The sequence below is a fragment of the Synchiropus splendidus genome, chromosome 3 (genome assembly GCF_027744825.2).
Source record: "Synchiropus splendidus isolate RoL2022-P1 chromosome 3, RoL_Sspl_1.0, whole genome shotgun sequence".
Lineage (NCBI taxonomy): Eukaryota > Metazoa > Chordata > Actinopteri > Syngnathiformes > Callionymidae > Synchiropus > Synchiropus splendidus.
Window position 1 is genome coordinate 21198482 of NC_071336.1, and position 18371 is coordinate 21216852.

An 18371-nucleotide genomic window follows, 5' to 3' on the forward strand; every position below is an offset into this window, starting at 1 on the left:
GTATGTGCATGTATACATTCCTTAATCCTCAAAACTTGAAATTAAATTGGATTACTGTGTTAATATGAGTTTGCAACTGAATAATGGTGTAGCAAAGACTTAAAATTAAAGATGACTCAAACGTGATGAACAGTCCCACCGTGGTATCCCTAAAGATGAAGTCACATCCAAAATAGAGGGCATTCTTCTGTGAATGTCTGATAAGGAAACTTCATATAATATTATTTTACCCCCCGGTGTAGCTGCCCTTCCTTTGCCAGATAAGTTTTACTTAAATGAGACTTGATCTTCAAGCTGTCCAGGAAGAGCATGAACATACATACATACTCAAACTAATCTGTCCAAATTGTCTTTATTGTCACAGATCACAACTAGGATCCAAGTACAACTCTGAACATTCCCCCTCCAATTGGGAACAGGTTAATACTGTATGTATGATCACATCATACATCACACATCATCATCATACATCACATTTGACTTCTTTAACCAGACTGTTCATTCCATCTATATATATGGTCTGCATTGTCGTGTATAAATGTTAATACTTCATGTGATTAACTTCATGATGCAGATCTCTTTGGTGTTTAACCATCATGTACTTTCCTATCTTCATGACTCGCCTAGAAGTGGTCATGCCCCTGTAGATGTTTCTTCCAAACAGACCACCATCTTCACCCCCCGCAGCTCCAGTCTGCGTTGGTGAAGCTGTTAATTTTCAAGTAGTGTCTTTAGACATGAACGAGTCGCCTTCAAAAGTAAACAATGTACAGCAGTTCATGTTTGTCCACAGCCAAGGCTCTGGGCTTACTAAAACATCGGTATCATCCAGTGGCACAACATCAGAGAAGACTAAGAAGCAGTCATAGCCAAACTTTTCCAGGGCCTCTGCGAAACCAGCGGTCAGACGTTTGGCCTGGCTGAATAGATTGTATCCGTCTAGCTGCCATCGGAGCAGGAAGGTAGTGAAGTCACTGTGTCAAGTGCTCATCGATTCCAAAATGGGCTGATGATTGCCACCTATTGATAAAGAAAGATAATAAGTAAAAAAAATAATGAAATAACAACAGTTCAACATACAGTAGGGGATGATGCAAGTATATTGACTTTTCTGTTTTTTTTTCAGGTCTAACCGATGAGTATGGTTATTCGGTGATGACTTGTTCAAAACCTTCCACTCGCTTCAAATCTTCTGCTCTGCACCTTATTTATACTTATTTATTCTAATTTAAATAGGTTCAATACTTCTAGTGTAGTTCTTACCAAACGCAAAACTTATTGCTCTGCTGCATCTTCATCCTCATACTCTGGAAGAAACCCTGCATTTTTCAGTGGTGTTTCAGGTACCATCCACTTAGTTACGACATTAGCTCTTGATAATGAGTCAGTCAGTAAGTTACTCAGTTCAACTTGGTCTCTGTCTTTGTCTTGGTCTCCACTAGGTCTCTGTATGCTCTAGTCTCGGCCTTGACTCTAGCATTAGCAATACAAAGAGCATGGTTGGATGTCACTTGGAGAAGGGTGGGTTGGCCAATCTAGGCTGGAGATGCGATACATCTCTGGCAGGTGCAAAGACTACAGTAATGCAAACTCTCTATCCCACTCACTCACCCACTATCACTTAGAATGAGTCAAGCTTGCGGGCGGTGACCAAAAGAATGGGAATATTTTCTCCAGAACAGTACTGCTGACCTTGTGTGTCAGGAAAAGCCAGCTGCGGTGGCTCATACATTGACTCTGGATGCCTCACCGAAACCTCCCTTGTTAGGTGTCGGGCATGTCCAATCGGTGGCCGGCTGTAGGGCAGGTTCATGTGGGATTAGGTTTCCCAGTCGACCTGCCAACTACTTTGTATTACTGTGGCGGGGTAGAGGACTTTTGCCGCCACAACATTGGATAAACAGAAGAAAAATGTACAGACTACTTTTAGTCAATAGAAAGAGTACAAAACCAGGCACACAACTTTAACTCAAACCACCATACAGGCATGTCCGTTGGGCGTGTACCTGTCTTGATAGGGGCAGCCTTGCAAAGGTGTAAGAATAGATGGGGATGAATGTGACAAAGCGATTCTTGGTGTAGCACCAGGTGCAGCCTATAGCACGAGCATTGTCAGACTATCGATTGAGATCAGAAGTGAAGCATACAGTTTGGGAGAGAGACAAAGACAAGTGATCAGACAGTAGATGAACAGAGACGCATCCAGCTGAACCAACTCATCTCCAGAGCCTTGGTCCAGCAGACGGTGGTGGGTGGAGTTTTAGCGGAGTGATAGTGGAGAAGAAACATATCATGGTGCTGGGCAATAAGACAGAGGTGACCATGATCCCTGAATTACGTTTGTTTTGCGAGACATTTAGTTTAGTTTTTATGAGCTCAAAAATAGCCATATTTGCCATTCCCGCTCTCAAAAGGTTGCAGCCTGAGACAATAGGATTCTAGACACATTAAACCCACCTGGTGTTTCATTTACCTCATCCTGACAGAGCACTGTACACACTTTGGTTTTTGTACGATCCCTTGCCACCTGGTCTTAGCAGTTCCCCTGGTCAGCAAGGACGTCCGCTCAGCAAAGTTGAAATCGTTTCCCGACCCTGCTGCATTTGGCTCCAGTAAGCAATCACACATTTTGATGTTGTGATAGGTGGACCACATAAAAACTGCCATATATAAATTGAAACAATACCCAATAATGCTTGCATTGGTCATTATGATTATATACAGCTTGAGTCATTGCTTAACACCAGAGAAAAAAACATCAACCTGCAGCAACAGGCCTTGTATCAGCCCTTCTTTTGGTTTGATTTTGGGTTTCAATTTTGGAAAATGTATAAAAGAAGTTGACTTGAAAAGAGTGGACTATATTTAGACAGAGGTTGTCCTAACTAAATGAAACATGACACAAATCCCATACGCTGAAAAAAAAATATAAACAAAAAATATATATTATGGGATGGGAAAGTTTCTTTAAGGGGAAATGCGCTCCATAAATATATGAGTTGGACACATATTTTCACATCCATTGCTAATGAAACTGTGCAACCATCGCAGAAACGGCATTTGCTTTCATATAAGTTTCTGTTTAGACCAGGGAGAGAGCTGCTCAGCAGATCTTCAAAAGGTGTAGAATTCTGGGGAGACGTGTGATATTTCCTGAACGGCGAGGCCTGAAGGCCTCTGTCCAGAGCAGCCAGTGGAAATGCTGTATAACAGAGAAGTGTCTGTCAGTCGTGAAGGCATTAAACTACAGCTGGTTACGCTGAAAGGGCTTTGAATTAAACGGTGCACAAGCGTCCTCTAGTGGAATAGAATGGTTTCACACCACAGGAAGAGATTCGTTTGTGAATTGAACGTGGCATTATCTCATGTTTTGCATGGGGCTTTTAGAACATATATCAAAAGGAATGTCACAGAAGTGATCGACCGCAGAGATCAGTATGTGTGGCATCTTCAAAGACATCAGCCAACGAACATACTTAATAATTACATATAATTAAAGCAGCTTTGTCATAGCAGAAGTGTGTATCAAACTGGTTACACGCCATTTTGTATCACACGTATATGTGTGCATAAATGAATATAGACACCTGAGAATACTTTTTTCCTTCACCAAGACGACCACGGATGTTTATACTTGATAAACCAAGTAAAGTATTTTGGTGTAAAGATCAGGCTCTTTCGAATCCAAACATGTTTTCTAGTTCAGTGTGTTTAATGACATTAATGTTTGACAGCAAACAAGTGACCAGCATAAATACAGTGTTTAATCCATTGTCTAAAAGGCAGCATGTGTATCAAAAACAATTGACTCTTTTAAAAGGTGAAACATTTTCATCATCCATTCAACCTCAACGCAAAAACAGCCAAACCCCACGTCAAAGCTGGGTGATTGTCATTCTCAGTAACATCAGAAATATCACAGAAATGATGGGATGTTGCCATTATTAAGGTATAAAAACGCAGACGTGATTAAAGTCCACTAAAAAAGTACCCTGACCCGTGATGCCTGCACCATAAAAAGAGACCATAAGGAAGGTGGTAGTATACCACCGAAATGGTACACAAGTTACCTTTCTAAACCTCACTGTTACATTCGCTCCACCGAATTCATTCAACCTGTAGGTGCTTTAATATTCACAGTGATCATAGTATATAGGCGTTCTTTGACTGTGTTCATCACCAAATATTCAAGGTTACTGATCCCATCCTGGTCCATGGTCCACAGAGTCTGTCTTAGTTTGTCAGGATTCTTCGGATTGCTTTCATTGTGCGGATCTCTGTTGTGTCTCACCATTTTGTATTTTCCAATCATCATGTTGGGTCGAGAGATAGACAGCTTTTTGAAGATGATCCTCTTATAGATGTCATCATCCTCACCTCCCCACCCCCAGTAGGTGTTCGAGAAGCCGTTAATCTTCAGGAATTGCTCTTTGGACAATGAAGACACCCCTCCGAAATAAGTGTTGTAGGGCAACCTGAAGTTGAATTTGTCCATAGCCACAGCCAGGTGTCTTGGTTCATCATAACACCTGTAGAGGTTCCTGTCGTCGAGCGGTACCAGGTCCACATCCGAAAATACAAAGCAGTTATAGTCGTACTCCTTCAGAGCCTCCATGTAGCCGACGTTCATCAGCTTAGCTCTGTTGAAAATGCCTTCTCCAGCCTGGTGGATGACATAGACGCCATAGTCTATCTGCTGTCGCATCAGGATTGGATGGAGGTAGTAGAGCCAGTGAGCCAGGTGCTGCTCCCGATGACGGAACGGGATGACGATTGCCACCTATTGACATAATGCACTGGTTATTATTTCATTGTTTTTGTTATATTTCCATTGAAACACTCTCCAAACAGTATATTTTTTTGCTAGTACTAATAATATTTTCTGAAGATCAAAACATAAAATGTATGTACTTCAGGTTTCGGCCTAAAACTTAAATGGTTAGCCACTTATTCGCTCTTTGGTCGTGTTTCGATTTGACTCACAGGATCCTGTCAAGCTGTGTTAATGTTGTATTTAACAAGTGACAAACCACAACTAAAAAAAATAGGTGAGAGTGCCTGCGGGGCGGAAATATGAACATGAATCTCAGATGAAAGAGAAATTCCCCTGGTTGGACTTGTCTCTTGTATAACATTTTGTTCAAGAAATTTAAAAAAAGAGTTGCTGTTTACGCACAAATTTATCACGGATTTGGCATTTTATTACATAGTAGCTTAATATACAAGTACAATTTCATTGTCATCAGACATTTTATCTATTTGTATTTCATTGTTTGTCAAGCAACCTAAAGAAAGATGACTGACTATCAGCTTTTTTGACTGTGTACGTGTTATAAATCTTCCATTTAAATGGCACATCAAAGTTATTCAGATGGCAGCCTGCAATACCACCAAAATGTAATTCAACATTTCCTGCAAAATAAAATCCATTCTATTTTTGCATGATTTCGATAACAGTACAGCAGACATAAATTCTAACTATCACATCATCTGTGGAGGAAATCAAAACAAAATTTTATTTACAGATGTCTTGAGTTAAATTAATATTTTGGTGACATGCTAAATGCTATTTTTAGCCTCAGGATTTATCGACTAGTACATTATATCTCCATAAAAAATGTTTTGCTGTTTCACATAGCAATGTCACTCGCGATAGATAAGCTGAAGACAAAGCAGGCCGTCTCTCTTCGCTCATCAGAGATTGACTTGGAGATCAGTGAATGTCAAGTTCATGACATGTTTTCAACAAATTATATGGTGCGCTGCCTCATGCGTCACAGAGGTAACTGCCAGTCTTGTGCCAAAAAGTGATGTCTGCCAAAAAGTGACTACGGTCTGTGGCATCTGTTTTTTGTTTTCATTTCTTTCTGCTTAGACACCCCAATAAATACTAAAAAAGCAGTATTCCTGAATTGAAATGAAATGTCAGACAAGTGGTATCAGTCTGTCGTCTTGTTTTGACCCTGGCCTTTTGCTCCTTTCTTTTTCTGGAAGAAGAAGGCGACTTCTTTTGCTGAAATATGGATACGTCCTCCATGTTTCTTCTCAAATGTTTTGGGCCCAGCGTAGCAACAATAACCAATAGCAGGTTTTGATTTTAGATAGATGCCATGTGACAGTGCAAAACGCGAAAGGCGGAGCAGTTTTGTGTCCCTCTTATTGCTGTGAAGCATCTACCCCAGTTCATGCATATGCAATTGTAAGATTTCAAACCAATAGAAATATTAGAAATGAATGGTTGTGGTAAATATTCATTTAAAAAAACTATATGTTAATGAACACAAAATACAGATTTTGATTTTGAACGGTTGAAAATGCAACACAGCAATTTTAAGCAGAGTCGTGTGTGGACAGTGAAATTCTTGAGCTACAGTTGAGTGTATATGTTATTTAGTTTGAGGCAAGTTGGTAAACCAGTTTATTGGGGTTTCATTCATTTCAACCTCGGCCATGTTTGTTGGTTTGTTTTGTCATTTTATTTTGTCTCGTGATTTATTTTGTGCGTAATGAAGGTAGGTAGTTGCTTGTCCTACTTTTACATATTATTTTTACAAATTACATTTCTGCTTTTAGTGGAAACCGGAGGAGGATGATTTGTGTGTTTTGGCTCACACAGAAATGAGCGTTCCAGATTTATCATCCAAGACTGAAAAGACTGACATCACAGTCTGCCTTGACTCGTTCAGTGAGGGAGTGCCTGCCACTAACACCTTCTATTTAGCTTTGCATTCTGTGACCTATAGGGTTCATTAAGCACAACTTTGTTCAAGGCTTATGTGTCCCTGTAAAATGTGCAGCAAACGGTTAAGAACAAATATGACGTACAATTACACAGGTCATATGATCAAATTGTTAGCTGACGACAGAAATGCCATGTTTGTTTTTAGCACTAATAGACTGTCAACGTGGTGTGTACTTAGGATTGAGAGAACTGGTTTGAAAATGGTTCGCCGTTGTTCCCGAGGGCCTCTTCAAAATGTTTGAAAAAGCCTCTTGAATGGAGTTGATGACACGGTTTCAAGATAGTGTATATTCGGAATTAGTTTTAGGGTTTGATGGCGGAAAACAGGTCTCAGTTCATCAGTTGATGCAGATTTTTTTACAGTTAAGCTGACTTTTTCACGTTGAAGCCCTCAAACAGAGTATGGATTAACCGTCCAGTTTGGACTGGATTCCACGTTTATTCCAGAAGGCTTCTGGAATGAATATGATGGTCCTGAACTGCCATGGATGCTCTGTGTATGAGTAAGTTGGTACACATTTTAAGATAGTCCCACCATTGCATTGTTATAAGAGGGGTGTCCAACCTGTTCTGGAGGGCACCTAGCATCTCGCTACCACGTAACAATAGAATTGACTTTATAGTTTGAAGCATATTCACATAAGAGTTCTCTTATTCTGAAATTCTTATCATAAAACCCTGCTAGTTTTGGCTAACACGACATACAAGCTTGTCAAAAATGTATCCGATGTCTTGTGTTTTTTGGTGTTCACTGGTGGACCACAATTTTATGACTGTTCAAGCTAAATGATGTGTGATGTAGGGCTACAAATGCACCTTGAGTCTGAGCTTCAACACATTTTAACATGTTCATGTTCCTCATGAGCTAAAATGGACTATGTTTATCTGGTAGTTCACTCATTCATCTGTTAACCCACCTTCTGCCTAGGGGAGCAGTGTTCTGGCTTGTAACGTCCCCCTTCTTTCACTGCATCGCTGACATACTTTCCCATCTCTTCCAATACTCTTGGGACAGAAAAGTCCACAGCGATCGGTCCCACAAGACTTGGCGGGACGTCGGGACAAGGTGGTAGAGTTGGTTTGTTGACAGTTTTCTTTGTCTTCTGTTCCTTCTCCTTTGGCTCCTCTTGCTTCTCAGTCTGTTCCGTCAATGTCTCCTTCGGTTCCTTTTGCTCATTGTTCTGCTCCTCTGGTTTCTCTTTTTCTTGCTTCACCTCCTGCTCTGGCTCCTGTGGTGGCTTCGCCTCCTCTTGCCCCTCGTGCTGTTGCTTCTCCTTCTCCTTCTCCTTCTCCTTCTCTTCTTTATCTTTTGCCCACATCCGATTCAGGCGTTCACCAATGATCTGAGAGAGCTTGTCGTATCCTTCCCTTGCAACATGTTTGTTCGATAAAGAGCTGTCATTGCTAAAGTACAAGACCACTATGTAGCACCCTAAACATATCAAGGTAAAAAGTGATAATACTTTAAAACTCTTCTTCATGCTTCCTCCCTGCCTGTGGCTCGACTGCACGCTGTAATTCAGCCGCCCCGATGAAACTCTGCCGTCTGCATTACTCTTTGCAAGTCAAACGTGTTTGGATACTCAAGAGCAAGCAAACAGGTTTTTCTATTACCCGCTTCCTCATTCGTGTCAGCTGATCAGGTCCAACCTCACACCCGCGGTTAATAATTGATGGCAGGTAAAGGCTGTACTGATGCATGTTTTGGTTACCACCGAGTCAGAACAACCAGCTGATTCTTTTTGCTCTAAATTCATTACTTCATAAAAATTCACATGACCACGATGAAAGCTGCGATCTGAATTTTAGCAGACTTGCCCACTCCACTCTGAGCAACAGTATTGTTTGGAATAGTCCGCAATAATTCTGTCATCACCTGGTTGAACTGAACATGGCTCGCGGAACTCGTATAACACACTTAAAAAAACAAAACAAAACAAAAAAAAAAACGACCGTCACACCCTCTATTGTTGCCTTGTAAATACCCGGTGGATTTAATTTCCAGTCACGTGAGCTAAAGTTCGATTTGCACAACCCCATAGGTAGCAGCTGTATTAATCTTGCATGTCGATGTTAATCTTGGCGCACTGAAATTTGATGAAGGTTTATCTCAAGTTACAAGTCCGAGTGTGAAACCAGTTGGCCTCTTTGTTCCCTTAATTCAAGTCAACAACCTACAGTCAGCAGCGACAAAACTATTATCTGTGACGTTGAAAAAATACTTTTCAATACCAGAGTTGCTTTAAATCTAATCATAGTTAAATTGAGTGTATTTTTTTATTATTATAAATGTATTCTTGAAGCACTTAATAGTTTGATATGATTGTTTTAGCACTCATATTTTGAGAATGAACTCATATAGTAGTTGGATACTCTCGGTGGAGGGGGTTAAGCAACATGATATTCAGACATTTACTCTACCTGAGTTACTTTTTTTCATCTTTTTATTGATGCATTTTGCCGATGAATATGGTGGAACTCCCGGCCAAGTGAGGTGACCCGTTAATTAGACACGTCGAGAAGTCAAAGCAAGCTTTTCAGGTTTGAGCTATTTTGCATTACATTGCTTACTTGCTCCTTTCAGTCAAACGACCAACCTTCACTTTTGTCTGTGAAACAGAAGGAACGCACAGTATGATGACTCACTGTCACCGACCTACCCCACCTTACTGGCTGACTGTCTTCATTTACGTTCCATAAACCTCTCAAAACCCCAAAGAAAACAAAGTAAACATAAAGGAATATATTTTGGTCAATGTCTGATTTCTTTATCCAGAAAGATTTTCCTGTTCAGTAAACTTCTCATGTCCACTGTCTTTAATAATTTCGGTGCTAACAATAACAATTTAAAAATTGCATTGCTAAAACCCAAATTCCTAAAATCTAATTCTCGACAGTCCAGTTTATGATAAATTAAATACCGGAATATTGGTTGCATCAACAACCAATGGTCGCCATCTAGTGGAGACATAAATGACAACATTTGAATTTCAGAAAGACATTTTGGCTGAATATTTTTGAACGTTTGGTGTGTGGATCAGGATAAATTAATTTTGACATCATGGACACTGTATGGTTATCAATATTCCTGACGCTAAAAAAATGCTATGTAAATAGGTTAGTATGGTCACAGAGTAGTAGTAGTAGTAAAAGGGTGTGTGAGCTCACGCTATCACACTATTGATGTGGATGTTTCTTTATTGTTCTTTATTCAAGTCTGTTAATGTCGCTAGTTTGAGAAATAGAAACTAGTGTCTTCATTCTTCTCAATGGAAAACAACCAGAAGGATGGGAGGAGATATTAGGAGTTTGGATCACACTGAAACGATGCCTGATACCATCCAAAAAACCCGATGTCTTTTCAGATTGTTGTCCACATACTGACGGCCTAAATGGTCTCTAAACCTGTACTTGCTGTGAATGGAGAATTCTTTCTTATTATTTCTGACTTCATATTTTCCTTCAACAAAATAACATGATATGGATAACGTCTTTCTAAACTAATCTGAATGGCATATGGTTTCCCTTGAATCCCAGCCAGAATTGCTCCACCCACACCTGCATAACAGGCTCATCCAGTTTGGACATACCATGTATGGCGAGCCATAGATCACATCATTTGTCAGATCTGAGAAGCTGATGTGCCTCACACTGGAGGTGACTATATGAGCGCACCTTGCCATGGTTTCAGTACTTTTTCATTTAATTGCCCATTTTCAGTTTTCTCTTGTTACTTGTTGAAGCTTTTTGTTCAAGCACAATTGTTATGAGGAGTTCTTGGCCTTCAAAGTCTGCCTTTTTTGCGATTGTGTGTTCTTCTTGCGATGTTTGTTTGTCCATTGAGATGTGTGTTTAAGGTCTCGTATTGGGCTGTGTACTGTCGGTGACGACACATCTCCCCACGAGAATAAACAAATAAATAAAAATCAATGTTGCTTTTCCATGTTTGTCCATAGCTGTTATGCAACCTTCACCTTCTTCTACCGCTTATCCGGGGTCGGGTTGCGGAGGCAGTATACGGGGCAAGGAAGCCCAAACTTCCAGATCCGCACAAACCTCCTCCAGCTCATTCCGGGGGATCCCGAGGCGTTCCCAGGCCAGACCGGAGACATAATCTCTCCAGCGAGTCCTGGGTCTTCCCCGGGGTCTCCTCCCTGTAGAACATGCCCACGAACACCTCCCCAGGGAGGCGTCCAGGGAGCGTCCGGATCAGATGCCCGAGCCACCTCAACTGGTTCCTCTCGATGTGGAGGAGCAGCGGCTCTACCCCGAGCTCCTCCCGGATGACCGAACTCCTCACCCTATCTCTAAGGATGCGCCCAGCCACCCTGCGGAGGAAACTCATCTCAGCCGCTTGTATCCGCGATCTCATCCTTTCAGTCATTACCCAAAGCTTGTGACCATAGGTGAGGGTGGGAACCTAGATCGATCGGTTATGCAACCTGTTTTAATAAAATGTACGTACAAAAATAGGAGGTCATACAAATGCCAAATGTAACGTGAGAGAGGAGTTTGAAATAAACATTCAACAGCGGGCTGCAAACCATTGCACTGAACCCCCAATCTGTCATAAGAAATCATGGTTGTCAGTCACAACCAGTGCTGATTATTGATACAGTACAATGATGTTGTATTGAGAGCTACTGTAGCAGAGTCAGAGCCCTCTTTTCCTATCATTTGTGATGTAAATAAAGTTCATTCATGGGCACCAAGGTAGCAGATCTTCAAAAACAACAACCACCTTCATTGGTTGAATTGAATTTAACATGATAAAAGAATAAAGCAAAAAACAAACCAAAAAAAAAGCTGCTGTGGTCTTGAAAAAAACAAAACAAAACAAAAAAACATCCAGAGTCCTGCCTGGCAGAGATCGTGTTTAAACGCTGATTCTGAGACAAGAGCATGACCTTGGAAATGTGGTTTTGAGAGCCAAGCCGTGGGTCTCATGGGTGGGACATGACCCCACATCACAATGTAAATTAGTCAAATCAATCAAAGGGAACATAACTATTGTATGTGATAGTGTTCAGAAACAGAGGAAAGATGTTGGGAATGAGAGCATTAGAGAACGTGATGCTGTCATTCTTGCTCACACCTGAATACACTCTCAATCCCCTGGCAATGTTGTGGTAAAGCACGGCAGAGCAGACTCCTCTGGACACTGTCTGATGTGCACATGAGAAGGTGTCAGAGGAGGTTCAGAAGCTGCAGCCAAAATCGGCAAATAGGCATCTAATTTAGCCACTAGAGGGCAGTGATTCACCATCAATGCAGGCAGAGCCACCCACTTTTTCATTGGTCTGAACCTCCACAGGGATTTGGCAGTGCTACAGTGGGATTTTGTTCTCAACACATATGCACACATGTACATGCTTGATCAACAGCACAACTAAGGGCCTGTGCATGAAACTGCCTTCACACAGTTATAGCCAACATGCAAAAGTTCAGTTTAACCACACGCTTTCAGTAAATAGGCTTCAAGAAATATGATATGAAGCCCGCTGAAGATTAAATCCAGCGTCGGTCTGACAATTTTAATATAACGTCTTTACACCACCAACCTTCGTCTATTTTTGCCCAAGTTTTGAAACAAGATTGATGTCGACTGAGAGACATTTGCAACCATAGAAGTTGGCCTGTTCGATGGACTTTGAACCCAAACTGAGCCTGCAGGAATAGTAAACCCCCACGGAGTTAGCCACATAAGTCTCTCTTGGCTACGTGCATCATGGGTGGGTCTGCCTTTTCAGATCCATATTTGTCCCAGTTTGCATACTTGTGGCGCCAATGTAGCATTTATGCAAAATCTGTATAATTTCATAATTAAACAGATGAGAAAAAGAATGCTGAAACGGCTTTTTGCAGAATGTTTTTGAACAACTTGTGGGTTTTATCAAGCTTCTGTAGTTCAGGACATGATTGTGTGGGAAAGTCATTACACTCCGAGAGGTTCTATTCCCACGTTAAATTCCCATTCTGAGCCTTCCCACCCTGCACTGGGCGACAGAAGTTATACATGTATCAGGTACTTCTGGACTTCCAGTTCCCATGTCCAGCTCAGACTCAAAGACCACAGTATAATTCAGGGATGTATCTGTCTGACTGTTATGTGTCACAACAACATATGTGTGATGACTTACATGCAAATGAGTCGGATCTAGGGTGTCCATGTGAGGCACCAAAATCAAAAAGGTAAAAAATAAAACAAAAATATCCTGCTTTTTGATATCGGGATGCAGCTTCCTGCTACAAACGGTGCCAGAAGTGGGATGAAAACTCTAAATTCATAAGACTGGATCCAGTGTGTTTGAGCTCATAGTAAGTCCATTTGGAAGGATGTGGTGGAGCACAAGGGTGAGGTGGATGTTTGATGGGTACGTGAGAAATGTGCTAGACAAAGGGTGAGTCAGGATGATCTCATACGAACAGCAACCAATTGAGAACCTACAGATAATAATAACTAGTTTCCTACTTCAGGGAAAAGCAACCACCCTACTCCACATCTGTGGTGGATGACATCATCTTCCAGACCCATCCAGATTGTTCATCCATCCTTCCGTCCATCCATCCATTTTGTCACCCAGCTACTTGGGGTGAGAGGTGGGGTTGCACCTTGAACAGGTCGCCTGCCTATTGCTGGACACATATGAACAGACAATGAACAATTCACTCGCACCTGGTTGCAGGTCCACTACGGACGTTGCCTCAAGCTGAAGTCAAACCCTCAACCTTCCATTTATACATTAATGACAAAAACAAAAATAAAATAAAAATAAATAAAATGGAACTGGCTGGTCCTCATACAAATAAGATATTCTGTTTTAATTTTAATATTTAAATTTGATAAGGACAATTTTCACTCGAGTCAAGGGCACAGATACAGTCACACACGTAAACACAAACGTCTTGAAATGATCTGGGAACTCAGCAGTTTGGTGAAACATAATGCCCTGTTCGTGGCGTATGTGTGTCTGCCTGAGAGTGTGTGTGTGTGTGGTTTTGAGTGGACTCGCTGTGAGCACTGATTCGCAGTCAGAGAGGCTCTGACTACTACATGCTGAACCGTAGGGAAGAAAACACACGTATAAAATTGCATCTGTCATGTGCACATCATGCGAACCTCACTCCACCTGGTTTTCATCGACTAGCTTTAAGTATCCATGTATTCAAAGACTTCTTTTTTTACAGCTGGAACTAAATAAGTGTGGAATAATCAATAGTGTGCGATCACAAAGATTTAACCAGTAGATAAACAGGATAATTATAATTAAATCTACCTATCTGTCTGTCTGTCTGTCTGTCTGTCTGTCTGTCTGTCTGTCATACGCAGAAATTAAACTGCGAGAAAATCCAACAATATTTTAGAGACAAATGTCTGTTTTTTCATCCCACTTACTGTGGACCAAGTCTGGGGACGATTTCTTGAGTCAAGCTGAGTGGCGTCATTTTGCTGACCACGCTACTTGTTTGTGCTGGTATAGGTAGGACTCTAACCAAAGACGAGGTCATTCTCCGATCTAAGTAAGATAATAATAATTAGGGACAACACTAAATCTATAAAATCTCGAGAGACAACTTGGGTGAAAAACACAATGGTCTTCTCAATGGTAAGTCATTTTGATGCAAGCGTTTAGGTCGTTGCCTTCTGACAGAAATAATTATAGGAGTTTTTCCCAAAGCTCAGAAGTCACGGTGGACTGTGCTAGGAGCGTTTTTGTTTGCTGCCCTTGATGGATTATGACCAACACAACAGACCTGGACCCATTTGCTGCCAGCAGCTTTTGCCCCCAGCAGAATTGGTAAGACATATTTGGCTTGGCGTCTTGTTCGCTAGTGAGGAAACTGCAATGCAATGCAATGCTTGACCTTCTTCTTGAGTCAGTTAGAAAAAGTGTAATCTTTGCAAAAATGTCTGTCCATTCTCTGTCAAATATCACTGTCCAACATATACTTTAACCATAGTATTAGTTTTGTAATAGCATTTGTAGTCAAATGCAAGTGAGTTTAAAGGACAGCAGGTGGCAGAAGTTCAGAAGTTCCAGCTCAACAGCTGAAACTGACTCTGTCTTTAGGGTGGCCATCTTCAGGTTCCAAAATGCATTCGTCGGTTCATTGTCCCATTATCAACCTTAGCTGAATGTGTCACTGAATTTCATTCATCCTTTATTTCTCCAACATCCTTGGGGAAAAAAAAAGCAATTATGATTTAAGTTGTAGTCTGACAACCAAGCAAGCAAACTTAATCGCTTTGCGTTAATTCAAAATGACAGTTTTGTTTCATAACCGAGAGTAATACGGCAAAAGATTGACCTTCGCTCCCGTCCTTAACACAAAATGACAATTTTGAGTAGCTAAATTTGTTTTATTGACGTGTGTTGATGACGAGATCAGTCACCTTGAGAGTTCAGAAATGACTTCCTGACAAACAAAAGTAACCTTCCTAGGGGTTTTTAAGCGACGTCCAGCTGGGAAGAGAGAGAAACCCTTGCCAGGACCAAAAAAGTTGATAATATTGTTGTGATTTGTACCAGAAATAGAGTGAATTTAGATTAAACATTGCTACTTCTTACTGAAAACATAACAGCAAGAAGTGGAGTGTTGAATGTGGAAAACTTTCCTATTTCAGTGCTGTCAACTGTTGGAAAGGCCAATTGCGCCTTTTAACCCATCTGTCTTTTAATTGAGGGGGAAAACTGTTTTCCATTGGAATTCCATCTATGAATTATTGCAGGGTGGAAGACAGAACTTATTCTCCAGAGGTCTCTTACCTCCATGACTCCTCCTCTTTCTCCACGCTTGTTCCTCTTCTCCCCTTCCCCACCTCCTTTGCTCTTGACATGTGTCACATTTTTGCTCCTGCTCTCGAGGGATAAATGCCAGATTACATGGTGTAGTATTTTTATCCGTAGTACATTAACCGTCGGAGCTTACACCATCAAAGCTTGGAGATCAACACACACATACACACTGAGTCTCATATCAGGACTGAAACTGAGTGTGCTAAGTGCCTGCTTTGATGTCTCCCTCCCTCCTTTTCCTAATTACCCTGGTGGCACACAGGCATGCAAATACACACACACACACAGTACACAATGCACTGATATGCCAGCGCGCACTCTGACGTGCACAAAAAGAATGCATCCTGGGAATTGAGGAGATCTAAATCCATGAAGAAACGGTGAATCGGGTGTCAAGCGTTCATCTGCGGGAGTTCGAACAAAAGCAGCTGGCGAGGCGGAAGATTGCGTGTGACTTATTTTATGAGAATTACGGAGACTGCTTCAAATAAATATGCAGAAAATCTTAAGATGATTGCACTTCCTGGTCATTGATAGTGTTGACTTTCTCTCTGCTAAATGATCGACGTGAACAAACTTGCTTACCTGTGTCAATCATCTCGTACTGAGAAGATGGCGATTACTTTCAGATGAGGACAGGACGTGGCAGAATTAAGCCTGTACATATATGTTGCATCTATTTACAGTTTAGAAATGGTGTCTTGGCTCCATCTACACCAACTGAGTCGTAGCAGTGAGACTGGTCATCCTATTTCTCAGTGGTAGTTTTTGAGAAATGTGAAGGCACCTTGAAAATACTTCATGGTACATTAAGACCTTTGGAAAATATTGTCTTTTCACTTTAAAACTGTAAGACAATTCGGTGCAAACATTTACATTGCTTCAGTTGTTAAAATGATCTGGATATACCTGCTTGTGCATCATTTTATTTTACTTTTGGGGAATTTCCAGACAAGTCTTCATAACTAGCTCTATAATTGTTAACATTGTTTGCGTACTCAAATTTTCATTCACTTCATTTTACGCCAACTGTTGAACAACGAGGTAAACCTTGATGCACTATGAGCATATATAAAAGTTTGAAGTGAAACATTTTAGCTGTTAGTATTTGGTGTGACGGGTCAGACAAGGAACACTCCATCTTTCTGCTGCGAAGGAGTTTGTTCAAGCTGGAGTTGCATCAGAATTAAAAACAACTTGAAAGTATGCTTTTGACCTGCTAATTCGACCCGACAGTGAGTGTGTGTAGGGGGATGTACATGACAAGTATGCACTAACTTTCCGCACCAAGTGAGAGCTGGTGCATAGAACTGCAGTTTATGGAATGTGACCGAGACGATCCGCACGTTGGTCGCCAACCTTTTCTATCTGGAGATCTACTTTTCTAGTGTGTTGAGATCATCCTAAGATCATCCCACATGCCTTTTAAATTTGAAATGATGTATGTGCAACGTACACACCAAACTGATACAGATGCTGAAGTATAAGAACTCATACATTTGTAGTAAAGCCTGACCTTCAGTGAAGTGAGATAGAGAGATGGACCATGAGATGCTAAGGCAACCTATCATCATTCCCATGGTGTAATACACTGACTAAGGGAAATAGACTTTTTTGCGTACAACACATCCTTCAGTGATGCTGGGGGCCAAGCGCAAGGCACGCAGAATGTTGCTTGCTATACCCATATATTCCTTTATGTGGCTCTCCTCCTCACTGATGGTGCGTTACTGACAATGCAAGTCGCCATGACTGAAATGCACAGTCGAACGTGTGTAGAACAAAAGGGGTGCCATGCCTAACCCCAACCTCTGTCTTTTTGTACCTACCTGGCAGTTTTCTAAAAAGATTGTTTCAGCATTTTTCCTGTCGCTTGTCATTCATCTTCAATAATAAAACAATGAGGGCTGTCTTCATGCTTTACTATACTCGACTACAAATAAATATTTCAAAATGGAACCTCACGTTAGCTGTTTGTTCTGTCAATTTTTCACACGGTCTTTGGCGTCACCGTTTGAGCAAACGTTCTCTCCATCACTCGACTGTGAAGGAGAAGGTGTGTGTGGGCAAGTTTGAGGAGCATCAGCCTTAGGAACAGTTAGAAGATGCGCTCATAATGGCTCATTCGTGACGAATGTTCGTGTACGTGTGCGTGGACGTAATGGATTACGATTTTGAGGTATTAACATTTAAATGTCTTTAAATGTCTGCTGCAATGAAGCACTGTAACACATAAAATGAAACTGATAGTCTCCTTATTTAATATTCATAGAAGTTCTGATGTAATTTCGAAAAGAAATAAACATGCCAAAGTTCCACTGATGTTTAAATTGCGTTATTGAAAAAGAAAGGTCCATGAGTGTTGAAATTAAAACTTGGACAAACAATGAAATACTGAAATATCATAATCCCCCCTAAATCCAAACTCATCATCATTACTGTGACATTGTAGAAAGTTTCCAGCGTCACTCGAACCACAGCTCCGTGGCTTGTCTGCCTCGATGGAGCTGCTCTTCACATTTGTGGTTGGACTTGATACTGAGGATGTAAACTTGGCTAACTACATCCGGACATATCATTGTGTTTTTCCTCAGGGAAACTGAATTGTTTACAATATGTGCACATGGAGCCTTTGCGTGCGTATGCAGATGAAAACAGCCACACATGTCAGCGTGTTGATACACTCCTAAGTGGTTTACCACTGTTTAGATTCCAACTTAGGATGATTTTGTGTATCATAATCAATAATCCATGTGCTGCTTTTCCATGATAATGAACTCTACTCCCAGTTACTGCTTCTTGCTTGTATCTTCAGGCGTGTAATGCCTTCC

The 18371-nt window shown here is 41.1% G+C and overlaps 1 protein-coding gene across 1 annotated transcript; it reads right to left on the reverse strand.

Moving 5' to 3' along the window:
• Positions 1-3711: 3711 nt before the first annotated feature.
• On the reverse strand, positions 3712-8301 carry LOC128755829 (beta-1,4-galactosyltransferase 2-like). Its single transcript, XM_053859861.1, has 2 exons — positions 7660-8301; positions 3712-4780 (listed from the first exon to the last, which is right to left on the reverse strand). The coding sequence occupies exons 1-2, from the start codon at positions 8221-8223 to the stop codon at positions 4112-4114; spliced, it is 1233 nt and encodes a 410-aa protein (XP_053715836.1). The 5' UTR covers positions 8224-8301; the 3' UTR covers positions 3712-4111.
• Between the last annotated feature and the right edge of the window lie 10070 nt (positions 8302-18371).

Coding starts and splice junctions, on each gene's coding strand:
- LOC128755829 (XM_053859861.1), bottom strand. CDS start 8,223: ATGAAGAAGAGTTTTAAAGTATTATCACTTTTTACCTTGATATGTTTA. Junction 4,781..7,659: donor ACTGCTCCCCTAGGCAGAAG/GTGGGTTAACAG, acceptor TTATGTCAATAG/GTGGCAATCGTCATCCCGTT.